This window comes from Doryrhamphus excisus, chromosome 9 (genome assembly GCF_030265055.1).
Source record: "Doryrhamphus excisus isolate RoL2022-K1 chromosome 9, RoL_Dexc_1.0, whole genome shotgun sequence".
Classification (NCBI taxonomy): Eukaryota; Metazoa; Chordata; class Actinopteri; order Syngnathiformes; family Syngnathidae; genus Doryrhamphus; species Doryrhamphus excisus.
The window spans coordinates 2,471,159-2,498,866 of NC_080474.1; the positions used below are offsets into that span (position 1 = coordinate 2,471,159).

Below are 27,708 nucleotides of genomic sequence, written 5' to 3' on the forward strand. Positions count from 1 at the left end.
TACAACTAGCTCTTCAAGCTGTAGTGTCCTCGCCATTGAGGTACATGTCCAGGCTTCAATGTGGACTACATCGTCCAATGAGAAGATCAGCACGTTTGCGTGGTTATTCTGACGCCAATCATAGCACCGTGGATAAAAATTAATGTTTTTTTTTCAAAGTTGAAAAATGAGGCGATGGCAGCTTAGCGTTATTTACATTCGGCCGTGTAAAAACGACACTACGCTATCGTTGGATATTAATCCACAGTTCCACACCCCTCCGGCTGTTTTCAGGCATTAGCGAGGATTAAATGAGCAGAGGGAGGGGGGGGGGGGGGGGGCGGTACCTTACTCGGGGACCACTGGTCCAATCGCCGCAACTTTACATTGAACTTTAGTCAACAGATAACGATGTAGCCTAATGACTCCAATTAACGCCTTCCATCGACTAAAGGCAGCGTCTTCAACTGCTGGAGCCAACCACAAGAGGGCAGCATCTCCACCAGTGTACAGAATAGGAGAACAGCATACTTGCTCACGGTGCAACAAAACGAAAACACAACACATACACAGCACGTTAACGCATCACATACAGTAAATCAACTTTTACTACTGCCAAGTGGATGACAGGCAACTAAGCGCTAATTTCACAATACCCGCAAGGCATGCTGGGTAGTCCAGCGGCATCAGGAATATGAACTTTGAACACTGCAACATTGGCTTTTGTTTACTTCTCTGATGAGCTCCTCAACATATTTGCAACCAAGCAAAAATGCACAAGCACAGGAAAAATGTTGGGCGAAAGAGTACCACAAGAGTACCCAGCATGCTTTGCGGCAGGAATAATTAAAAAAGGAATTTGGAAATGCCAGGTGGGTACAGAGGGTACAGGGTTAAAGGTCACGTGTGAACTCACCTATGAATCCAGACGAGGGGGGGTTGGGCTGAATGTTCTCCCGAGTGTTGCCCTGAATCACATCCCAGAGACGCCAAATGTAGCTGGGGTGCAGGATGTAGAAGGGCTGGCCCGGGTAGTACTTGCGATGCTCCACATACGGACCGAACAGGTCGTAGTCAGGACTGGCGTACCACTAACGATGAAGGCACCAAAAAAACAACAACAGATTTGTGTCATCTCTTACTGGCCTGTTTTGAAATGTGTGAAAGGTTTTAGGCCACAATAAAGTCAGTAAGGAGAAAAAAGGGGCGGTTGAGGATCCGGATTGACACCCGAAATCAGCCTATCCCAGCTGATTTGGGCCGATAGGCTGGAATGGTCGCCAGTCAGGGTTATTATTTTGTAAAAAATAAATCTGGTGATGAAAAAAAAATTATATATATATATATATATATATATATATATATATATATATATATATATATATATATATATATTAGAATTTATACTAATATAATTAATTAATGGTTAGTGGTTTGTTAATTATAAATAATAATTAATATATATAATTAATATATTATTAATGATATAATTATTATATATTATTATTTAATTATAAATTAAATACAATAATAATAAGTATATATATTATTAATATATTATTAATGATATATATTTTTTATATATTATTATTTAATTATAAATTAAATACAATAATAATAAATATATATATTATTTATATATTATTAATGATATATAATTATTATATATTATTATTTAATTATAAATTAAATACAATAATAACAAATATATATTATTAATGATATATAATTATTTTATATTATTAATTAATTATAAATTAAATAAAATAATAATAAATGTTGTATTTATTGATATATTTATTGATATATTTATTTATATATTTATTTAGCATTATTTATTATTATATATAAATAATAATACACAAATATAAAAATCAATAAAATATTTAGGATATATATGGATCGAACCATTCACACTCTCATTCACAATGTAGAGCGTCCAGTTAACCTAACATTCAGGCCCAAATCATTCCGATTGCAATTTCCTCCCTACTGCAAGGACAACTTGATGTTTTATTTAGAAGATTAGCATACGGTTTCTCTGTTTATGCTAAATAAAATATGATGATTTCTACAGCGTGCAAATCCCTAAATAGGAAGGATGTTGTGTACGTGGACATGCACGTCAAGGCCCCGAGAGCACGCAGTCCGTATACTGTACAGTACGAACGCCACGTCGCCTGATAGGAAATTAAAGTGCTTCGGAATCAGTCGAAATTTTCTGTCTGGCTGCCTGTGACAAAAATCAATCTGTGTTAGAGAGCGTTGATGATTAATGGAGCGCCGACGCTCGTCCTCCATTATGTGTTGGTGAAAAATGCCTCCCGGGTGCTGCTTCAAGAGCAACTTGGACAAATTGATTCTCTGCCCGCAAATATACGGCGGGAAAAAGGAATGTCGGTCAATTTCCATCTGGAACACGGCATTATCTTATAGTGCGGACATTTCATTTCCTCCACGTCTTTCCGAGACAATACGCTGATGGGAAACATCATCACATTTATTTCGATGCCTCCTGCAAGTAAAAGCGACATTTGTTGGACAAATGGCTTATAAGCTGGGATGTCTCATATTGACTTTTTGGCCGAAAAACCGATATGGTCCGAATCCCAATTTCCGAAACTGATACGTGTAACATGACATATCTGCTGTGTTGCATACAGCATTTTTTTTTAGGTTGCTTCGGATTAGCACGTATTTACCTTGTGGAGGTTGAGAGTATAAGGTGCAGGGTCCCAGGCCACCAGGGTGATATTCTTGTAAAGAGAACTGGTTTTGAATCGATGCCTCGGATTTGCCAGAATCTGTAGATGATATTGTTTTATAATTATTAAAATAATAATAATAATAATAATCAGCAGCACAGACAACAAAAGGCTTTAGGAGTTGGCTTATCAATAGTGGTAACCACGACATGGTTTTTCCCAAATATATTAATTCAGCCCAATAACTCATTCCATCCTAGCCATTTAAAAAAAAAAATGTACCCGCCATTTTTTATGATTTTGACTGATTTTTAAAGAGAAACAGCATATCATGTCCTAAGGCTATATATAGACATGGTATACACCAATGGAAAAATTACACTTATCATTCATCAGAATGAAAACAAATGTGTTTTAGTAATCAGTAGTAGACCACACGAAGGTATGCCCATGATTATGCAAAAAGTCCCAAACTATGACCATAATGAGAAAAATAATTTAGGTTGACCTTCCATCCCAATAATTGTTTGCATTATTGTCGACACGAAGTCCTCCTCCGTTCTGCGTGTTTTCTCACCTGCGAGTTGATGATCCTTATAGTGGTTTTGTTCCCCACATCTTTCTCGTAGCCCTCGGTGGGCGCGGCGTTGAACCTCAGCACTGCGTCGTGAGCGTCTGAAAAATGCAAATCAAACAGGATGTTTCCAAACGGCCCACTTCAACCTCCGCAAACAATAAAAGATATGAATACTTTGCCGTGTGAGAGAGTATATACACGCTTGCTCAAGGTTTTTATTTGCATCAAAAACACAATGCAAGCATGACTCATGCACATGGAATCATTTACATGTGAATGAGCGGGCGCACGTGCACACAAAAATGGCTTTCTTTTTGGTAAACGTGCGGCCAGGTGATGTCATACACGGTGGTACCGAAGCGCCCTCTGGTGGTGAGAATGAGTGCTGCTACTGCAGTTCTCTTTCAGCTCCAGCAGATGGTGCTATGTTAAATAATAAAAAAAAAAGCTTACTACTTTGTGTTATTTTGGGGGAAAAGTATTAAACCGGCCTTGTTTCTTCAGTTTCTTGTACATTTTAATGCCTGGCACAACTAACGGTCGCTTTGTTTGGACAAATACAACAAAAATACTTTTTTATTGATGTGAAAACTTATAGTATAAAAGTGATTTTGGTTATTATCAAGAAAAACACAGAAATGGCTAGATATAAGATCTTAAATTCAACTCTTTTTTGTTGTCATCATTACATTACATTACATTACAAATGTACCTGTAGTTGTACCAGGTAATAAAATGACAAAAATAAACTGAACTAATTAATTTTTTCCCACGACTTATACATTACTTTTTGAGATTTGGCACATAGACTCTAAAACTCCCCAATATGATAGTAATAGATGTACACATACATAAAAAAACATAAAAATATAAGCTTTCCTTCCTAAAATGTAACAAGTATATACATTCTTAATACAAAACTTATTTGTAATAAATATGTTGGATTCTTATTAGTCATATTTAAGGGTTGTATGCAGCAGAAAACTGAACTATTCACAAGGCCAGGCCTTCCAAAAATGTAGACATTTATTACAAATATACTTCATTTTTAAATGTATATCATAAAAGTAGTATCCATAATTTATTGAACTATAAATGACATAAATGTAATAAATATACAAAAATAGGTGGAGATTTATAGTATATCTTTATAAATAATATAAAAAAATTATATATCTAAATATATAATATATTATATTATATAATATATATAATATATATATCATATATCGATAAATAATATGAATAGATGTGGTTGCATGATTATTGAGAGTCTGAGCCTGCTGTTCATTGGGTATACCACAAGGTGGCGGTAAAATACTGCACATGAAGAAGTAGTCATCAAGAGGTAATGAATGGAAATAATTGGAATTGAACTATGGACTCTTGGAACGCACGGATGCTATACATGACGCAGGTTTTCCTTCAGGGTCCTGGACTGAAGACCCCCGATAGGAAAAGGGCTGTACAACCTACCAGTCATGACTTTTGTAAAAAGTAAAAAATCTGTTTATGAACTATTGGATTTGATTAGAGTGTGCAGGTTTAGCCTTTGAATAAACTTTGTGATTCTTTTGGAAACTACTTCACTGCTCTTTTAAACTTCAACAGTTGGCCTTTGGGGGATTTTTAGCGTGTGTGTACGTGTGTGTGTGTAGGTGTGTGTACGTGTGTGTACGCATGACACTCACTTCCTGCGCTTCCGATCAGGTGCACCTTGTTACTGGAGCATGACCACACGTACAAAAATACAAGCGTGGGTGTTTCAACACAAAACCCGACACTCAAAAGCACCGCGTTTGCTATTGTGATGAGATGTTGAGATGTCACCTGTCATGTCTCCTTCATGTAAAATGCCGTAATTGACCCTGAACACACCTCCAGAATACCGTACAAGGGACTGCAGGAGACTCTGCTTAAGAAACAGTGGACTCCAGGAGGTCCGCTATCATTATTCCCATGCAATTCCTCAGAGAAATTGACCCTGAACGCACCACAAATTCAATAACTGCAACACACTAACAGTTATGATGCAGTGAGTGTCCTTCTTGCAAGCCGACTGTCGGTACTTCGTATTTCCAGCCCATGTTAAAATTCTAGCAATTATTCAGGAAGTGACCCTGAAGGCACCAAAAAGTCAAAAAACTACAGGACGCGCCGGCTTACAACTAAATTAATTTCTTTCTATTGGGTCAGCGAAGTGCATTTAGGTGCAACTCACATATGCAAGCGTCAATGTCAACTTCGAGTGATGATTCATGAACGCACCACAAAGTCACTACAAATGTGACCGATGTCATCGCAGCATTTGCACGCAATTGCTATGAGAGAGTCCATGTCGAGCTGAAAAATCAAGGAACTTGAAAAAAATAAAAAAAAATAAAAAAATTAATAATTCATAATTAATTTAAAAATAATTTAAAAATAATTTAAAAATAATTTAAAAATAATTTAATAAATAATTTAATAAATAATTAAAAATTAATTTAAAAAATAATTTAAAAATTTTATAATAAAAAAAGAAAAGCAAGGAACTTCAAGAGAGTGAAATGGTGATTCAGGAAATGACCCTGAATGCATCACAAATTCATTGACTGCAAGAGGCTCAGCATCAGCTATCAGCATTCATACGCAATCCAAAGTCCAACTCGTGTTGAAATGAAAGAATTATTCAGGAAGTGACCCTGAACGCACCACAAATTCAAAGAAGCCGCGTGTTTCCTTCTACTCACCGATCTCTTTCCCCAATCCCGAGCGCAGGATGGCGCCCGCCGAGGAGACCACGGCGCACGTACGAAAGCTGCTCCGCCCCTGAGTCTTGTACAGCTGTTCCAGGGGCAGTGAAGGCACCAGGCGAGCCCACCCGAACGAGGAGAAAGGCTGCTCAGACCCGTCCACCGTGCTGAGCGGGGCCTGAGCTTTCATCTGACACAGCAGCTCCTTGGCGCTTTGGGAGGCCCGGCGGGGCCCTTTGAAGACCACGTGGTGCTTGTTGGCCTTCACGTACTCGTTCCTGGCCCGCTGCAGCCGAGGGTTGAGCATGTCGGCGGACATGCGGCCCTGCCACAGGCGCTTCACCACCAAAGCCGACTTGGAGAAGTAGTACTCCTCCAGGTCAGAGGAGGCGTCAGCGGCTCTCCTGAGAGTCCGCATTCTGTTTCCTCTTTCCTCATCTGCATCTTCCTCTTCCTCCTCTCCACCCTGGTTGGGCGCTTTTTTCTCGTGGTTTTGATATTCCGTAGTCTGGGAAGTTCTGTCCCGACTCGAATGAGAGCCCACATTCTCAGTGCCAAAAGAAGACCACGCAGCCAGAGTCTGGGGGTCCAGGTAGTCCTGAGGACTGGTCTCCTGGCTGCCATAGTTGGCGTAGAGAGCGCTGTTAGGGTTCCTGCTCACCTCCACGCTGGACCCCGGGGTCACAGAGCTGGTGTGAGCGTCCAATCCCGGTCCATCTCCGGGATAAGTCGGGGTCAGGCTTGAAACCGCCTCGGGTCTGGAGCCCGTCAGGGCGTTCTGCTGTATGGACGCCAGGCGGCGGGTGTCGGGATGCTGGGACAGCAGCGTGCCGGCGGAGGTCAGGGATTCGTTGACTCGGGCGTCCAGGAAGTAGGAGAAGACGGCGAGGAAGATGAGAACCCAGGCCAACATTCCTACCAGCACAAGCCTCCGCCATTGCCTCATGCTGGACTTCATTACTCTGGGGCAACAAAGCCCTGCAGCTGGAGGAACTGGAGGGGGGGGGGCGAGGCCGGGGTCAGCCCAGATGTCAGCTGGGAGGCCCTGGAGCAGAAAGACGGATCAGAAGGCAGGAAGACCTGGTCTGGTATGTCCCGACTGGAACTTAAACTCACCTCTGATTCTATTTCTTCATGTCAACAAGAAGTTAATAACCAGACTGCAAATAAAAGAGAAGCCAGAGTGTACATTAGAGATCATAAAAAAGATGATATAAAAATATAAAAATAATATTAAAAAAATAAAAAATAATATTAAAAAAATAATATAAATATTTTTATTTAATTATTACTCCTGAACATTTGCAATAAAATTTGTCAAAACATTTGTCAAAATATTCACTGTGCTGTTGCTTTCCTGACAAACACACCGCATGGTGGCGCTGTTATTAATAACCAAAGTTTGAAGAGCAAAAGTCGGATTTTTAGAGGCACTGTGTCGGCAAAATTTTAGCAAGTTTGGTTGAAAAACACAACCGCCATCAAGCAAAACGACTCCAGAAGTCATTTATTAAAATATTGCTCTCCGGGTTCTACCATATCTTACTTATTGTGTGGAAATATGGGCTAATAACTATAAAAGCAATCTTCACTGGCTAAATGTACTGCAAAAAAGGTCAGTAAGGATAATTCATAATGCCGCCTACAGAGAACATACTAACTCGTTCATTCATTAATTAATTTTCTATCGCTTTTTCCTCACAAGGGTCACGACGGGTGCTGGAGCCTATCCCAGCTGTCTTCAGGCGAAACTGGTCGCCAGCCAATCACAGGGCACATATAGACAAACAACCATTCACACTCACATTCATACCTATGGACAATTTGGAGTCGCCAATTAACCTAGCATGTTTTTGGAATGTGCGAGGAAACCGGAATACGCGGAGAAAACCCACGCATGCACGGGGAGAACATGCAAACTCCACACAGAGAAGGGTGGAATTGAACTCAGGTCTCCTAGCTGCGAGGCCTACGCGCTAACCACTAAATAAACTAAATAAAAGTCATTTTATTTACTTTTAGTATTTGCTTTATTATACTTTTATAGCTGAGTCAATATAGTAATTAAGTCCAACATGCCCGCCAGAGTTAAATCAAATAAATTCAATCAAATCCACATCCCTCGCACCCGTGTTTACACTAGTCTACAGAAGAGGAGCATTAAAATCAACTTTTCTATCAAAAAAAAAAATGAAGTCCATCCATGAAAATGTGTAGAGAATTCCCTGGTCCCTGCTGATAGTCACAGATTGTGGTTGGTGGTTTGTTGGGCTGCCAACGTTGCAGCGCCAAGATGCCAGGAGGGATGAGAGAGTAGGTGGGAACGCATGCAAGTGGGACACCGAGGGGATTGGTCTGTGATCTTTAGCTGAGATTGAGTCTATGGAAAATGTCCTCAAGAACATCGTAATTAAAGGTGAAGATTGTGGTAGTAAAGCCGGCTTTGCTCCGCACACTAATCACGTAATTAGCATAAAATATGAACTGCTTTAAACACAATAGGACCGGGCTGCACGACGGTCGAGTGGTTAGCACGTAGACCTCACAGCTAGGAGACCAGGGTTCAATTGTGGAGTTTGCATGTTCTCCCCGTGCATGCGTGGGTTTTCTCCGGGTACTCCGGTTTCCTCCCACATTCCAAAAACATGCTAGGTTAATTAGCCACTCCAAATTGTCCATAGGTATGAATGTGAGTGTGAATGGTTGTTTGTCTATATGTGCCCTGTGATTGGCTGGCCACCAGTCCAGGGTGTACCCCGCCTCTCGCCCGAAGAAAGCTGGGATAGGCTCCAGCACCCCCGCGACCCTTGTGAGGATAAGCGGTAGAAAATGAATAAATTAATGAATGAACATTATTAGAGACCTCTCGATATGAAATAACACCCCTACAATCACTTTTACACACATTTATAGTAAACATAACAGAAAATAATACATTTAAGGCATAAACAATTAAGACGTAAATAATATTTATATTTTTTTTTAATGTTTCTGTTCGGTTTCTCCCACATTCCAAAAACATGCTAGGTTAATTAGCAACTCCAAATTGTCCATAGGTATGAATGTGAGTGTGAATGGTTGTTTGTCTATATGTGCCCTGTGATTGGCTGGCCACCAGTCCAGGGCGTACCCCACCAGCTGGGATAGGTTCCAGCACCCCCCTGCGACCCTCGTGAGGAAAATCAGTATAAAACTAACGAATGAACAACAGGACGGGATCTCCTTACATACAAGCGGCGTTCCGGCTCATACCGTTCCAGCTCTAAAACCACCTTGAAGGACAAAGAATTGCCATGGCGACGTCAGGAACCCGACTAGTCTGCGGTGCCACCTTTTGCGCTACGTCATGCATATCAAGTGGAAAGACAAAGTCCCCAACACTAAAGCTCTCAGGGCAAACATGGAGTATAGAAGCTCTGTTAGCGGCCTCGTGTCTATTTTAGATGTGGGAAAAGTGGTAAAAAATTCCATTCCAATAATTCAATCAGACAGATAATTATATCGGGGCCAATATGAGAAATTGTGATGTCATAATAAAGATGATAACATGAAAAAAAATAGCTCACAATAGAATAGCCAGTGACCCGGGGCTTGTTCCTATCGTCATGGAATTTGATGACCTGAGGGCAAAAGTGATAATGATTTCATCATGGAAACAATGGCGCTGCACAACCTTTTACTATCGTGGAAGATACCAACTTTTGTTGGCTAGTAAAGCCTAACTATAGTTAGTGTACTAAACTATAGTTTAGTTAATACTAAACTCTAGTTTGGAACTAAACTGGGCACCTCTATTTTTTTTTACAATTTTTAATAATAGTAAGGTGGTTAAACTACACATACTTGTATGGCTGTTAATAATGTTAATGCATTGTCTGTAAACTGTTGGCTGCAGTTTTACTCTGGAACAGATTAATTCAATGTAATTGTTTCTTATGGGAAAAGTTGCTTTTAAATCCCAACAAATTGGGAGGGAATGCGCTTCCCCTTTAAGGGTGAAGTGCATTAAATACGACAGGACCACAACCTACTCAAGCACACCTAATTACAAAAATAATGTGAGACATTTCTCACAAGACCGTTGGGGCGGACGAGGGAGGGGGGGGGTCTCGTCCGAGTTAAACCTCCCGTCCTAATTACAGCTTCCTGACAGTCCTGCCAGGACTTGCCGAGTGCAGCAAAAATGATCTCAGGCGCCGCCGACATACGCCGGTAAAACTACCCCCCCCCCCCCCATTTCTATCCAACGCAGACCTCCCGCCCTCGCCCACACAGGAGGCCAAAGCTCAAACGGTGACCCCAGTGCAAGAGTGAGGGAAAACAGCAAGAAGCAATTGGGACAAAGAGTACAAGATGGGGGGAGGAGGGTAAAGAGGGGGGGGCACGGCCTTGAAAGTGACATGCTTTATAAAGCCGCTGAGGGGCCGCATCAGGTGGGAGCCGAGTGGAGCAGTTCCAACATGTCCAAGGTACGGAGGGGGGGGGGGGTCAATGGTTGTAAAAACACGGCTTTTAACATGCGACTCCATTGACGCGATGCATTGCTTCATTTGTGGATCACGTCGGTTGTGCCTTGAAGAGGCGGCATCCAGCGCCAAAAAGCAAATTACAAAATCGGGCGGCAGTGGGGGGCGGTGGAGGGGGGCGAAACATGGAAACATGACGTTGCCAGAAAGCCGACAGGATGACTTTAAAACCCCAAAATGACGACGGTCTTGCCTCCTTGAGAGCCAAGATGTGGGCCGTGGGAAATGTTGACAGCCTATTTATGGCAGTTGGCTTGTAGTTCATATTCAAGGCGGGGCTTGGAATCATACGGCTTGTGGGTCATACGTATAGTATGTATGACCCGAGTCTTTCATTCAAATTCCAAAACTGTTCTAAAAATCATATAAGCCGCAAATGCTAACCATATCTATATTACATATACTTTTCATACATTTAGAAAGTCCCTCAGAGGACTTCATTGTAATTCACACCGACTGTCCTTCATCTTGCCCTTGAGATACCGTAAATTGTAAAAGCCACAACTTTATATATAACAGTGTAAAACAGTCTGACTCACGGAACAACACTATATTCATCACAGAGCAACTTAACACTCCAAATGTATACCTCAGGAATATACACACATGTACCAATACAAACTAACTGTCTTAACGTTTTCCCCATAAGGCATTGCATCTGACTAATTCAATCACTGGGTTGCTGCAATGATGTCAGCCTCCCTCCGGGTCCTGTGCTCCAGTGGCAGCATTGCGGCGCCATCCATCTATGTTGCTTGTCCTTCTCCGATGAACTGCTAGAGGCTTCTGTTATTTTAATGTATGTAACGTACATTTCCGAGGTACCTTTTGAGTGTTAGGTTACTGTGTGATGAGTTTAGTGTTGTTTGCAAGATGAAACTGTGAGTCAAAACTGTTAGATTGAGTCATGACTTCTTGCAATTTCCAGTGAGTTGGCAAGCTGGTTGCGAGTTTACTCATGCCCGGTCCTCACAGACTAGTCCGTGCCGCTATATGTCATTGCAGCTAATGGGTGCGGCTGAATTTGTGGTACATTTTGGCAATGTTTGTTGGTTTGTTTGAATTATTATGCCCACTAGATAGTGTGTTTTACACTGTGTCAAACAAAGTCTATAGGTAGGATTTTGTGCAAAACGGATGCAATACAATTAGTCACTTTGCGCCATGTTCAACCACAAAAAAAATATTTATTCATGAATAGATTTTTGAAAAACCGTAATAGAGTGAAGCCACAAACGTCAAAGTGCGAAGCAGTGAGAGGTTACTGTTTTCATAGCCTGGTCTTTAAAACCCATATGTTTGTGCTCCTCCATTCAAGGGAGTCACTCTATCTACTCATGTGTCAATTTTCCATACTGGGGGGGGGGGGGGGGTCATGGCCAGATCATCAGTCAGTCAATCACAATTGCATTCATGTTGGGAGGAAGCCCGGTATCATACCGGAGAACCCCCTTCCTTGCCGTGAGGCTCCAATGCTAACCAATGAACCGATTAGACGTCATTCTACTACAGTTAAAACCAAAAGGCTCAATGCCAGAGGGGATTCCTCAGGGTCAGCCTTTGCTGATGGACTTTCCATACGTCCAAGAGAAGAACCATACCACCAAAGAAAAACATTACAGAGAAACTTTTCCATATATTGTTCTTTCAGCTGTGCCGGAGGTGAGCAACGTTGTGTCTAATCATCGGCCATTACAGAGCAGACCGCCATCCGTAGCAACACCTGTAGCGCCGCATCCTAAAGTGTTTTTAATGCATATTTTTAAGTGGCTTAAAAGGATACATGCAGGATGCGCAGCGTTTTCACCACCGAGTTAATGAAAGGCTGTCAGCACTGAATGGATGTTTTTACATGTTCCAGGTGTGAGTGCTGTAGGAGAAGGAAACCTACTTTAGTTGTGCTTAAGCGTACTTTTCAAGACATTTCAATGTACATCTCGAAATGGCATCTCTTGTTGGACACATCAGAAAATGGTTATGATTGAAAATGGTGTCATTTTGGCCGGGTCAGTAGAATGCCAACATGCTAAAAGTAGCTACGTTAAAGGGGAACAACCGTATTTTCTGGACTGTAAGTCACTCCGGAGTATAAGTTGCACAAGGCCAAAAATGCATCATTAGTTGGGAAAAAAAACATACATAAGTCGCTCTGGAGTATAAGTCGCACAAGGCCAAAAATGCAAAATTACGTAGAAAAAAAACATACATAAGTCACTCCGGAATATAAGTCGCACAAGGCCAAAAATGCATCATTAGGTAGAAAAAAAAACATACATTAGTTGCTCCGGAGTATAAGTCGCACAAGGCCAAAAATGCATCATTAGGTAGAAAAAAACATACATAAGTCACACTGGAGTATAAGTCGCACAAGGCCAAAAATGCATAATTAGGTAGAAAAAAACACATACATAAGTCGCACTGGAGTATAAGTCGCACAAGGCCAAAAATGCATAATTAGGTAGAAAAAAAACATACATATAAGTTGCTCCGGAGTATAAGTCGCACAAGGCCAAAAATGCATAATTAGGTGGAAAAAAAAACATACATAAGTCGCACTGGAGTATAAGTCGCACAAGGCCAAAAATGCATCATTAGGTAGAAAAAAACACATACATAAGTCGCACTGGAGTATAAGTCGCACAAGGCCAAAAATGCATCATTAGGTGGAAAAAAACATACATAAGTCGCTCCGGAGTATAAGTCGCACAAGGCCAAAAATGCATAATTAGGTAGAAAAAAAACATACATAAGTCGCTCCGGAGTATAAGTCGCACAAGGCCAAAAATGCATAATTAGGTAGAAACAAAACATACATAAGTCGCTCCGGAGTATAAGTCGCTCAAGGCCAAAAATGCATCATTAGGTGGAAAAAAAACATACATAAGTCGCTCCGGAATATAAGTTGCACAAGGCCAAAAATGCATCATTAGGTGGAAAAAAACCATACATAAGTCGCACTGGAGTATAAGTATATGTATAAGTATAAGGAAGGCAAGTTCTAACAATAAACGAATAGAGAACAGGCTGAATAGGCTGAATTTCCCACCACAATCAGTAGCTCTACCAGAGTTTCTTAAACACTGGTAATCCCGCATAAAATGTGTCCGATGCTGTAGAAAACCTCATTCCGGCTAGAGATGATTTAGATGTGTGAACAGATACAAATGTACTCGCTCATCCCTACTAAATATGCTTAAAAAGAATGAAACAATCAGCCATTTTTCCTATGGTAGGAACACACTGTTCCTCCTTGTGCAGACTGTGTAACTACTCTACTCCAAATAAGTGTGCACATTGTGTTGACTAAAACACTGACCAAAGCAATGGCCTTGTTCCTCATAAAGTATTGAAGCCTCGGGAGTGGAGCTGTTCTCCCTTCTTACAAAAATAAAGCCCGTTTTTTTTTCCCCTTTAATATTCATCTCAAAGAACAGGTACACGGCTGCAAGGACACAAGATCGGACCCACACGGGGTTTGGATGACAATAGAAGCACGTGTTTCTATTGTACTTGTTTGTCGTATACTATTTGGAAACATACTACATGGAAACCTCATATTACAAATATACAACATAAAGGTGGCCTGAAATATTTCAATCACTCCACACTCTTTATTGCTCTCTGGTTCTACCATATCTTACTTATTGTGTGGAAATATGGGCTAATAACTATAAAAGCAATCTTCACTGGCTAAATGTACTGCAAAAAAGGTCAGTAAGGATAATTCATAATGCCGCCTACAGAGAACATACTAACTCCTTATTTGTAAAATCACAAATACTTCAACTTGCTGATATAGTTCATCTTCAAACAGCTAAAATAATACATAAGGCTAAAAATAAGCAATTAGCTAAAAATGTCATCCAATACTTCTCTACAAGAGAGGAGAAATATGATCTCAGGGAAGAAGTACATTTGAAACACTTCTATGCTAGGACTACGTTAAAAAGCCATAGCATTAATTAAATTAAATAAAAAACCTTAAACTATATTAGGAAAGCAGGAAGTGAACAAATGTAACAGTTACTGATTGTAAAAGTACCAGAAGGAGGGGTAGGATTTAATAAGCTTTGCTTCTTCCTACTCCTTTTGGACATGTGGAACTGGGAACTGATTATGGGATGCACTCAATTGTAATCTGATGCATGTTCAAATGAAATAAAATCATAACCATAACCATAACCGTTCATTTCTCAGCAAGTAAACAAACTATTTCATTGGCTCGTTTTGCCGTCATGTGAACTGACGTAATTCCACCTGCTGAATGCCACTGCCATGATTATATATTATGTATCATACTTCCCATTCGCTTTATTGATAACAGGTCCATCAGTTGGTCCAGACCATGGACACGTTAGCTTGAACTATGACCTAGTTACAAAGTGCTTACAGCCAACGTTCATCAATTTCCTGAGAAAGCCACCAAGATGATATCGGTGTGTTCATCCGATCATCATCAACATCATCAAGTTCCGATCGATATCGGCTGATTTCCGTGAAAAACCTTTGACTAGCACTATTGCAGATCGTATCCTTGCCATAACCAATGTCTTGGGTATCGTACTCCTCCTATCTTACGGTAAAAAGCTTTGAATTTGAGGCTGACAGTTGGATCATCCATCAAACGGTAGGTAACGCAGCCATGTGGTATCGGTCCATTTTAATTGGACGATCAGTATCGGCAGCATAAAACCCTGATCGGCGCATCCCTTGTTTACATGCATGTGGAAAAGGCCGGTTTGAAGCCAATTGGTGCAATAATTAATTTTACTGAATGTTGGCTGCCACTGAGCAGGGCATTGCAATTTGCCAAACGCAATCAATCAATTCCATGCGATAGTTTACCGCATTCATCAACGGACTTATTACAATGCTTGCTCCAAGTCCGGAATGAAATCACGCCAATTCTGGGAATTCACGCGAATTCTTGGAATCGTGTTGCAATTCTTCTAGCTTGCTCAAATGCTACCACGCAAAACAAACATGTCCACACCTGCTGTGAATGACTTCACTCAAAGGCTTCAAATCACTCATCCTTTCGTGGTGCCTTCAGGAGCCTCCATTGGGAAGATACGTCTTTGCACTTCCCACATACAGTAATGCAAAATTCACAAACGTACGAATCCCGAAAGGAAGTTTCCGTCTGATTTTTGTCTACTTTCTCACGTTGTTCCACCGTCCACGGTTTTGTGCCAAGTGGGCGTGATTGTTGCTTTGGAAAAGAAGAGACAAAAGAAATGATGATGGGATGCGGCTCCTCCAGTCAGCACTCAATCAATGATGCGAGAAACGCTTTGACATTCCAATCAGTGCTCTCTTAAAAGGAAAAAAAAAAGCCCATCTGTCTTTCACGTCCACCTACAGAGTGTTTTGTCATTCCGCATACAGTACGCTCACAAAAAATGTTTTTTTTTGTTGTCATTTTAAAAAGTAATACAGCAAAAATAGACTTTTTCACCCATCATTGGAAATTTTATCAAATAAAACACATAGAACAGGTGTCCAAAGTGCGGCCCGGGGACCATTTCTGGCCCGTAGCTTCATTGTTAATGGCCCACGGAATACTGTCAACATCAAATTAAAGTTAAGTCCACAATTAAATTCTAAATTCATATAAATGTCAAAAGACAAAGGATGAAAAAACATTTAAGACTACTTTTAGGATGATTGAAGGCGGCACGGCAGGTAGCTAGGAGACCAGGGTTCAATTCCACCCTCGGCCATCTCTGTGTGGAGTTTGCATGTTCTCCCCGTGCATGCGTGGGTTTTCTCCGGGTACTCCGGTTTCCTCCCACATTCCAAAAAAAACATGCTAGGTTAATTAGCCACTCCAAATTGTCCATAGGTATGAATGTGAGTGTGAATGGTTGTTTGTCTATATGTGCCCTGTGATTGGCTGGCGACCGCCTCTCGCCTGAAGACAGCTGGGATAGGCTCCAGCACCCCCTGCGATCCTCGTGAGGAAAAAGCAGTAGAAAATGAATGAATGAATGAATGAGTGAAGGATGATTGCTCCCAAAGAGACAGTGTGGCTGCGAGATCAACACCTTCCACCATCTTCCTGTTTTTGAAATTGTGTTTCTTTATCAAAATGATGACACTTGCAACTTTCTTTAACTCCATTTTGGGTGGCCATGTTGAGAAACATTATTGAATGCTAAAAAATCACTCAAAGCCAAAGAGGAAGGTGGCGTGGACGAGGAAGATGTTGATCTCATTGCCACATCGTGTCTTTGGGAACAGTCACATCAAGAATCATAAGGTAAAATTAACTTAATGTTCATTTATCCCTTTCATTAATCATTTCTATGAATTTATCTATGTATTTCTAATTGTTTTCTGCATGTAAAACTCTGATTGTAATATTGTAAAAATTATATAAAAGTATAAAATTATATTATTAAAATTATAAAAAGGTGTTTCATTGGAATTACATAATTTCTTATGGGAAAAATGGATTTGGTTAGTGTTGTATATCTTTCTGTGTATTCTCTTACAAAGCATAGATGAATATTTGTATAAAATTTTAATCAGCGCAGGGAAGCAGGAACAAGACAGACGGCATCAAAGCTTACTTACAATTCAAAGCCGAGGACGCGCACTCGCTGCAACTACGTCGGCCACATCTCTCTCATCCCTTAATGAACCCCTCCGTAAGGAATTCCGGCCTCCGCGTCGGCTTCAGAAGTGATTATTATTACCGTGTCGGGCATAAAACTTTACCGCATGTCATTTTTTTTACCGCTAGCGTCCGATCCCTCTGAAGAGTTTGTGGCAGTTGACCACAAAAGTGCAGCTGTTAAGAATAGCCTGCAGCCGACCAGCAGCTGGAGACACGGGGGTCGTGACAAAGCCAATATTGTGTAAAACATTGAAAGAGAGACGTTTCATTCCATATTCTCCATGTTCCGTGTCCTCCATTCCAGTGTGGAAGCCTGTCTGGGACTCAATATAGCATCTTTGTTTGAACTATAGGATGTCTGAGGGGGCCATGCTGTATTTATATGTATATTTATATTTCCATGTTATTTGCCCATAAGCTGTATTAATTACAGTGCGATGGGAGCAGATACATTTTCTCTTTTGGTAATGGTAATGGTAATGGTAATATTTCATTTGAACATGCATCATATTACAATTGAGTGCATCCCATAATCAGTTCCCAGTTCCACATGTCCAAAAGGAGTAGGAAGAAGCAAAGATTATTAAATCCTACCCCTCCATCTGGTACTTTTACAATCAGTAACTGTTACATTTGTTCACTTCCTGCTTTCCTACTATAATTAAAGTTTTTTTTTTAATAAATTTTTTATTAATTTTTATTTTTTTTTTCAAATTCTTTGTTATTCATTTATTTATTTAAATTTAGCGGGACTTTGAGGTGAAGCAAAGCTTATTAAATCCTAGCCCTCCATCTGGTACTTTTACAATCAGTAACTGTTACATTTGTTCACTTCCCGCTTTCCTAATATAATTCAAGTTTTTTAAATAATTTTTTTATTAATTTTTATTTTTTTTCAATTCTTTTTTTATTCAGTTATTTATTTAAATTTAGCGGGACTTTGAGGTGAAGCAAAGCTTATTAAATCCTACCCCTCCATCTGGTACTTTTACAACTGTTACGTTTGTTCACTTCCTGCTTTCCTACTATAATTAAAGTTTTTTTTTTAAATAAATTTTTTATTTTTTATTTTATTTTTTCAAATTCTTTGTTATTCATTTATTTATTTAAATTTAGCGGGACTTTGAGGTGAAGCAAAGCTTATTAAATCCTACCCCTCCATCTGGTACTTTTACAATCAGTAACTGTTACATTTGTTCACTTCCTGCTTTTCTACTCTAATTAATTTTTTTTAAATACATTTTTCATTAATTTTTAAAAATTATTTTTTTATTCATTTATTTATTTAAATTTAGCGGGACTTTGTGGTGAAGCAAAGCTTATTAAATCCTACCCCTCCATCTGGTACTTTTACAATCAGTCACTGTTACATTTGTTCACTTCCTGCTTTCCCAATACCCTTACTGCCCTTTTTTGCAGTACATTTAGCCAGTGAAGATTGCTTTTATAGTTATTAGCCCATATTTCCACACAATAAGTAAGATATGGTAGAACCAGAGAGCAATAAAGAGTGTGGAGTGATTTCTGATTGAGATTTCTGTTTTAGTTAACAATCAGGGATGGGTGTTAGACTGGAATACATTTTGTTATGTGGAAGATGATGATTATGTAATTAAACCACAAAGTCGGACCCCTGCAGGTCAGACTGACTTGAAATTTCACTCGCAGTCAATTTTGCCTTCATGCATATGCAGAATAGATGCTGATTATTGACACAAAGAGCAGGAGAAATCGAGTATGTGCATCTGCTAATAGTGTGTGCAATTTTTTTTGGGGGGGGAGGGGGGTTGCTCAAGCAATTTAGCGTTATTTGGAATCTTAGTAGATCAGGCCCTACAAGTACTACACAAACCCTCTGTAAAAAAAAAACAAAAAACTAGCAAAATCTACATTTTCTTTGGCTTGTGGGATTACTCGTGCTCACATAATGCTGGGTCTACAAAGGTCAATAACTCCATTACAAAGCGATCCCACTGAGGCAGATTATGTGTGCGCCCCCCCCCCCTCCTACAACACCAGCTAAGCAAAACAAAAATCAACTCACTTTCTGGCAAAATGCACTGTGAAAACCATTAATGCTCTTAAGAGACAACTATAGCCATTAACGGCCCAGTCAAGTGTTGTTCAGAGGAGAGGAGAATGCACAACTCCCACATGATTCACGGCTATTTTCGGTTGCAAAAGCAGTAGTTTTGTCTACCATGTTGCCACAATGCTCTATCACTGTCAACATTTACAATAAAGAGCCGCCTACATGGATGTAAATACAGGTGGTTTAACATCAGGTGAAAACCATTTTAAAACAGGAAGGGTATCTTTAAAGACAGTAAATTGTGTTTTCCATGATTCGTTGTTTAAACATGAGCAAAAAAATTCAATTCTAAACTTCTTCTGGTGTATGAAGTACTACTTTCTTCTAAAACTTTGAACCCTGCAGCTTATACATGGCAATGTTTCAATCTCGTGACATCTCCTTTACTTCAGAGCTACTACTAAATAAGTTTAAATACTGAGGCCATGACTCAATACAAGTACAAACACTAAACTCATCACGCAGCAACTTAACACTCAAAGGGTAGCTAAAAAAAAATAGTACCAATATGAGTCTCGAGGCGTCTCTGGCTCCCTCTGGTGATGAATGATGTTATTTCGTTAATATTCAGAAATTATATTATTCATTCATTCTTTTTCTACCTTCTTTTTTTGATTTACACCAAAAATGTTGCCTTGGTTTGAGTACATTTTCTGGTTAGTGCACAATACGGCATGCATCTTGTAGTGTTATTAATACACCACACAAGTGGAGGGGGAAGGGTTCTCCTCTCATTCGGTGTGGAAGTGGTCGGTTTGTCGTTCTTCCCCAATCTGTTTCAAACACTTTCATTTTGGAATACATAAATGAGAGAGGCTAGCTAGTTTGCTAGTTTTATCGGTAGCTTGCTATGCTAGCGACAGTCGTCTTTTGTCATCTCGTAGCCTGTGCGATGTAATGTAAACGAAGAACAATAGGGGTGTAAAAGTGACAATTTCATGTCAACAGGGCTTGTATTTAAAAAGTCATAAACAGGTTATCTACAAAAATATTTATCTACAGTTTATTAATATGAAATCCTACTTAGTAGAAATTTACTTACAGGAACCAATTAACTGCAATAAACGAGGGTTTAGTGTACGGTTTTACATGCAAAAAACATCATTCATTAATTGTCAACCGCTTATCCTCACAAGGCTGGAGCCTATCCCAGCCAATGGCCAGCCAATCACAGGGCACATATAGACAAACAACCATTCACACGCTCATTCATACCTATGGACCTAGCATGTTTTTTTTGTTTTTTTGGAATGTGGGAGGAAACCGGAGTACCCGGAGAAAAACCACGCACACACGAGGAGAACATGCAAACTCTGCATGCTAACCACTTAACCACCGTGCAGCCAAAATTATATTATATAGAAATAATTTTACTGTACTAATGAATAAGTTTCCATTGACTAAACAAAGTGTTGACAGTATTGTACATGGAGTATAAAAGTATATTATAAAGTATGTCATTCCCATCACTACTTTATTCATCTACCGTATGTTGACAGTTAATTGAACACCACTCCGACCGTGTCAATCAAAGCCCAGCATTATTATCTGGGTAAAACCACTCTTGCGCTGGATCTCATTAGATTGCGCCATGCTCCTGTACAAGAGGAGGACAGACGTGTGTGTCAAGGTCGCCGTGCCACCAATTAGCCTCTCCTCCTTCTAGACGAGGCCCTCCAGAAGTGCTCGTGCTCGCTGTAATTACCAGAACAGAGGACGTGTTTCATTTCGTGTCGGTTCTGAGAGAAGCGATAGAGCAATGTCCGACTTATTCCACCTGAAGACTTTCAGCCTTAAACACGGGAAGATTTCAGTAAAATAGCGTACGGTCCTGATGATATCAGTAAGGAGAAAACAGGACCCTCACTAATGTTTACAGATGAATACAAAATAAAAAATAAAAACAGAGGAATTATATCAGATTAAAAAAATCCAGAAGAAGAAGAGTTGAATGATCCCGACCTTGCCAGCCAATCTTTTCTTTCCGCGGGTAAATCACAAGGGACATTTGCTCCTGATGACAGTCTTTCACCGTGCCAGCAGCAAGGTCCGACGCAGGAAATACGGGCGCACGCCGCCTCACGTTACGGCCCATAAATCCAGCTAAAGGAGCCGTGATGTCCCCGGCGGGGGCGCACGCTTGATGTGAGCGAAAGTTGACTTTCAACTCTCGTTCGTGCGGAGACTGAGCGAGAGATGAAAGATAATTATCCGTACTTTGGTGGCACTTTGGCGTGTGGAAGTGGTAACCTCGCGATGACACGCAGCTGTTTTTTTTTTTATTGTGGTATATGTGGTACATTCATTCATTCATTTTTCATGATAAGCATATATCGCATATTTCCTGAGAGTTTTTTTTCTGAGACCCCTAAAACAGATGGTGGAACCTTGGTTAGCGTCTTTTTTTTTGGTTACATCAAAATGTTGACTTGGTTTGAGTACATTTTCTGGTTAGTGTACAATATAGCATGCATCTTGTGTTTTAATTGTGTTATTAATACACCACACGAGGGGAGTGGTGGGGGGGGGGTCTCCTCTTATTTGGTGTGGAAGTGGTCGGTTTGTCTTTCTTCCCCAATCCGTTTCAAACACTTTCATTTTAGAATATGTAAATTAGAGAGGCTAACTAGTTTGCTCGGTAGCTTGCTATGCTAGCAACAGTCGTGTTTTGTCCCTGCAGTGATCTTGTAGCCTGTGCAATGTAATGTAAACAAAGAAAAATAGGGGTGTAAAAGTGACAATTTTATGTCAACAGGGCAACAACTTGTATTTAGAAAGTCATAAACAGGTTATCTACAAAAATATTCAGGTTATTAATATTAAATCCTACTTACAGGAACCAATTAGCTACGATAAACGAGGGATTACTGGACGGTTTTACATGCAAAAAACATTCATTCATTTTGTACCGCTTATCCTCATGAGGGTCGCGGGGGTGCTGGAGCCTATCCCAGCTGTCTTCAGGCGAAAGGCGGGGTACACCCTGGACTGGTGGCCAGCCAATCACAGGCACTTGGAACCTTCTTTGGTTCCATGGTAGCTTACAGTATTTAGTTGTTTTTTTGCACAAAAATTCACCAAAAAGCATACATATACCGCCCGAGGTTCCCATAGGTTCCTGATCGTATCGGTTTTCCGCACTCCACACTGAAAAACTGCTGAGCCCTCTAATAATATGCAGCTCAGCATCCATTTTCAGACGCCTTAACCTCCTTAATCTATGTGAACTCTGGACGCCAAACACGGAGCGAGATTAGCGGCCTATTAGGGACTTAACCGCGGAGCTATGATACACAATAAGCTGCTCACATGTGCCATGTAAAAGAAGCTCGGACGTACGTAAGTAGGAGAGCCATATGCAGTCAGTGGGTTTGGTAAATACATACTTTTATATAATAATGATCAGCTTTATGAAAGTTTATTATGGTAATGGTAATGGTTTGATTTCACTTGAACATGCATCAGATTACAATTGAATGCATCCCATAATCAGTTCCCAGTTCCACATGTCCAAAAGGAGTAGGAAGAAGCAAAGCTTATTAAATCCTACCCCTCCATCTGGTACTTTTACAATCACTAACTGTTACATTTGTTCACTTCCTGCTTTCCTAATACAGTTTTATTTTTTTTTTTAGTTTTTTTTATGTGACTCTTCTTAATTTCTAAGACACTCAAGTCACCAGACAAGATGATGCACGAGATTGGGTCCATGCTAACCAAGGTTCCACTGTATTTACGGCTTTTTCTTGCGTCAGTTTGGTAATGGTAATGGTTGTATTTCATTTGAACATGCGTCAGATTACAATTGAGTGCATCCCATAATCAGTTCCCAGTTCCACATGTCCAAAAGGAGTAGGAAGAAGCAAAGCTTATTAAATCCTACCCCTCCATCTGGTACTTTTACAATCAGTAACTGTTACATTTGTTCACTTCCTGCTTTCCTAATATAGGTTAAGTTTAAAAAAAAAAATGTTTTTTTTTTGTCACATACCAAAGTACGAGGTGATATGACCATACAATGACATAATGGGTACCATAGTAACCGTCAATATCATTGTGCATTGTTTGAGGTCCTTACTCAATCCATCCCATAGTTTGATTCCACATACTGAAATGCTATGGCTTTTTAACGTATTCCTAGCATAGAAGTGTTTCAAATGTACTTCTTCCCTGAGATCATATTTCTCCTCTCTTGTAGAGAAGTATTGGATGACATTTTTAGCTAATTGCTTATTTTTAGCCTTATGTATTATTTTAGCTGTTTGAAGATGAACTATATCAGCAAGTTGAAGTATTTGTGATTTTACAAATAAGGAGTTAGTATGTTCTCTGTAGGCGGCATTATTATTGTGTGGCTCTATTGGACTTCATAGACGTACCTAATGTGATATAACCGACTAGAAGACATTCCACAGACAGTTAAAGGCCCCGTAAAGAAAAAAAAAAAGGCTGCTAATTGGCTCAGGACGGCCGTTCATTTCACGTGGTGATCCCACGCCCTGCTGGGAGTGAGGGGCACAGCTGGTCTTCCTGACTCCAGCCCCACCGCCGCTGCCGCCGCCGCCGCTGCTTTTGAAGCTCAGATAACTGCTGCTCTGGTCAGTTAGTAAGCATCTGAAATTACACCTCCACCTTCCCACAGTTGCCCTGCCCACCGGTTTCGGATGCAGCAGTGCAGATGAGGTCTGGAACTGATGAGAGGGGGAAACGCTTCCTGCGGCTACAACCAGCAGTAAAATTACATACGAGCCTTTTTAGGATTCAAACGCTTAGTGAAGTCTTTCCGTGTGGGAACGTTGTCTCACCAGTGTGTCATGTACCGTGTTTAAACATGCCGCACGGCAATATGTTAGAGCGCCTCAGCTTGGCTACCGAAAAAACAACTTTGTCCCGGTGATAATTTACATCTGTTTGGGGTTGCCGGTGTGACGCCTGGAATATTTGTCCAATTCAGCCCCAAATTCAAATCCATCATGATCAAAACAGCCCAAAAACTCCTTCTAACATGCACATGATTACATCATCAAAGTTGATATGGGGGTTACAGTTCCTGAACCTTAATCACATGACACAGACGCCAGTCACACTCCCGCCTGGGAAAAAAAACAAACATCAAAATGTGTACTCGACAACATCGAGTTCACTTCCTCAGACCAGAAGTGAGCTTTCACGACAAGGTGAGGTACTGGTGGGGTGGTGGGGTACACCCTGGAAAAAAATAGCTACATTTATGTCAAAATATGTCATTTTAGATTTCATCCAAATGCATAATTTAGCTGTTTTTTGTTCCTTTTCAATACCATTACCCAACGCTAACGTCCTAGCTGCCCCACGTAAATACAGGAAGTATGAAGTTAAACACCTTTTCATGAGCAAGCGTCATTGCACACGTAAGTGGCTTACTCCCCGGACTTCCTGTGAGCAGCCGCTAATGAGGGCGCTCAATCTCGGACTAACTATGTTATCGGGTCATCGCTGACTGCAATTATACATTTCATTAGTTGCTATACTTAGGTTGGCGGTTGGCGTGGCAGCATCCAAACATCCTTTACCCAGACACGGAATGGATTTTTACAAGCAACGGATCAATTGTCATGCTGGTGTCATCTGAATGACATCAAATATATTAGCATTAGTATTAAAAGACGCTGTTTGCAAGGGGAATAATTGGGTGGATGGATGGATGGATGGATAGATGGATCGATGGACCGATGGACCGATGGACCGATGGACGGATGGACGGATGGACGGATGGACGGATGGACGGATGGACAGATGGACAGATGGACAGATGGACAGATGGACAGATGGACAGATGGACAGATGGACAGATGGACAGATGGACAGATGGACAGATGGACAGATGGACAGATGGACAGATGGACCGATGGACCGATGGACCGATGGACCGATAGATCAAACTTGCAGTAAAATAGCAATATTCCATTCAAAAGCTTAATTCTGCATCTTAGCACGACATTTGGGACAATTCTTGGCTCTCTCGCGTCCAACATCATTGACCTTTGACCTCAGAAAAGGCTAATATCATAACATGATGTTTTTAGCGTCCATCTCCAGCAGGTGAAGCGGCCTAAATAGTGTTTATCCATGCAGTGTATCTTCTCACTCCCAGGTCTCTCGAGTGCTTTGTGGTTTTGCAACACATTTTGCACATCAGTAGCGCTAACAAGGCAGCCATCGCACCGTTTCTCCTCGTGCCAACTGCAAAGTGTCAGGCAACATTTGTCTTTCTCAGGTATGTACAAGCAAATGTGGCTCCCGGCGCATGTTTTGCAATTTCTTTGCTTTTTTTCCTCCCCCCCCCCGTTCCTGGTGCAAGGACTGATAAAGAGGAACACTCATGCATGAAGCTCATTGTTGGCGGGCATAGAGAAGAAGAAAACACCTGGACCCTTTCCCTGGCATAGCCGGGCCAGGATGCTGCGGACATCCAGCCAAAAGAGGCGCCAACATCACTTCTATAGCAATAAGAAGGGGGGGGGGGGCATGATTTGTCTCCGCACGTGCACTTAGCACTCGTTAGCATGTTCGTTGTGCATTATTTAGAGATGTGCGTGCCATTTCGATGCATGGCTTTTACATACAGTAGCAATAACAGAATTAGAACTTTTGATCGGTAGTGTAAAATTGACACAAGTCGTCATTGGTGAGCCTATCCTAGCCGTCTTTGGATGAGAGGCGGGATTGGTGGCCAGCCAATCACAGCGCACATATAGACAAACAACCATTCACACTCACATTCATACCTATGGACAATTTGCAGCGGCCAATTAACCTAGCATGTTTTTGGAATGTGGGAGGAAACCGGAGTACCCGTAGCAAACGCACGACGAGAACATGCAAATTTGATGTTATCGCTTCAAACAGACGAAAGAGGAGTGCAAGGTGTCTGGCAGCCACCAGCCCCATCATGTCGTCATGGGGGCCTGAGAGAGGATTCCAGAAACCATCTGTGAAGTTCTAGTGAGATCCATACCCAAAAGAGTTAAGACAATCATGCTAATTTGGGCATTTTTATGAGGGCTGTTTTCTCTTCTGTTTCCAGCGGATGAGACATTAGAGGGGACAGTAGATTTACATTATTGGACAAGCTTTACATTACAGTCTATGAAAGTGTTGTCCCATAGAATATACAATTAAAATATATACCTTCTCACAAATACATAAAAAGTAGAGATGTAGAATATTTATGGGTCTGAATTATGACATCACACCAATAAATGTGAGAATGTGGGACGTCTCACATGTCGCCAAATGTTCTGCAAACCTTCCACAATGAGGGAAAAAACATAGATCTTCAACACGTCAAATCTTATCAGCCTCCTGAAACCCGGGCCCAGGGCTTGTTCCTATCACTGCAGCATTTCAAGTGTTTGCTAAAGGTGGCACAAGGGCAGAATTGATCTGTGAATGAGGACTGATCTCGGGTTTTAGTTCATGTACCTGATACTAGCATAAAATTGAAATATTAAAGAAGAAATATGTTTGTTTTAAAGTTGTAGAAATATGAGAAACAAACAAAACAAATAAAGTTGTATTTTTTGGAAATTTTGAAGTTTTAATATTATGGCAATAAAGACAAAATATTTTGAGAATAAAGTCATAATATTATATTAAAGACAAAATATTATGGGAATTATTATTATTATAGGAATTATTTGGAAAATTTAAATTATTTGGTATATTTGAAAAATTAAAAAACAGCAAAAATGTATGTAAATCATAATAATACTAATAAAAGGTTTTTCACCTATATCACACATATAGGTAAATATTGAAATATTTATAACTTCCAATAACATACCTACGTGCTTTACAAACTATCAAAGTTTCAGTATGTGGCCCTTGCTGGAAACGTTTGGACACCCCTGCTTTATCCGCATAAATTCCCCATAAATTCATCTCCATTTCCAAACAAACTTTGCATTTTGAAAAATAAGGCTGACCTATAAGACGTGCACAACACCACAGGAAATCAACATCAGTCTTTCCAGTCGTGGTAATCCGCAATCCTGGAATCGAGGAAACTGGACGCTTCTCGTCTGTTGAAACGTTCAACAAACAACAGTCCGCTTAATTCGATTCAAGCATTGCGAATGATGCAAATGTGTGTGTGTGTATTTAGCGGAATATCCCATCTAGTGACACACACTCTTCCTCGGAAAGACAACCATTTGATCCCCAGATACGTCTGGACAGCTCCTAGTGACAAACAGCCAGTTTCCTGTAGGTGACAGACACGCAAGCACTTCAAAGCTCACACACACACACACACACACACACACACACACACGCTCACTAGCATACACACTTAATTGCTTGCTGTTCACGCCCCCCCCCCACCAACCCTGCCCCCTCGGCATCCTCAAACCTTCACTTTTTGGGTGAGGAAACACAGGAAACAAGCACAGGAAGTGTTGGCACTTTAAAAAATAACATTGAATTGAAAGC

At 40.5% G+C, this 27,708-nt stretch overlaps 1 protein-coding gene across 1 annotated transcript in view; it reads right to left on the minus strand.

Annotated features, from left to right (window-relative positions):
• The window catches only part of st6gal2a (ST6 beta-galactosamide alpha-2,6-sialyltranferase 2a), a 38,046-nt gene that overhangs the window by 8,295 nt on the left and 2,043 nt on the right, over window positions 1-27,708 (minus strand). The window contains exons 2-6 of the mRNA XM_058081930.1: window positions 7,113-7,156; window positions 5,994-7,041; window positions 3,262-3,359; window positions 2,682-2,783; window positions 896-1,070 (exon numbers count right to left, since the gene is read on the minus strand). Of these exons, the coding sequence (XP_057937913.1) occupies window positions 896-1,070; window positions 2,682-2,783; window positions 3,262-3,359; window positions 5,994-6,954 (1,336 nt within the window). The 5' untranslated portion in view covers window positions 6,955-7,041; window positions 7,113-7,156. The remainder of the gene's footprint in view (window positions 1-895; window positions 1,071-2,681; window positions 2,784-3,261; window positions 3,360-5,993; window positions 7,042-7,112; window positions 7,157-27,708) is intronic.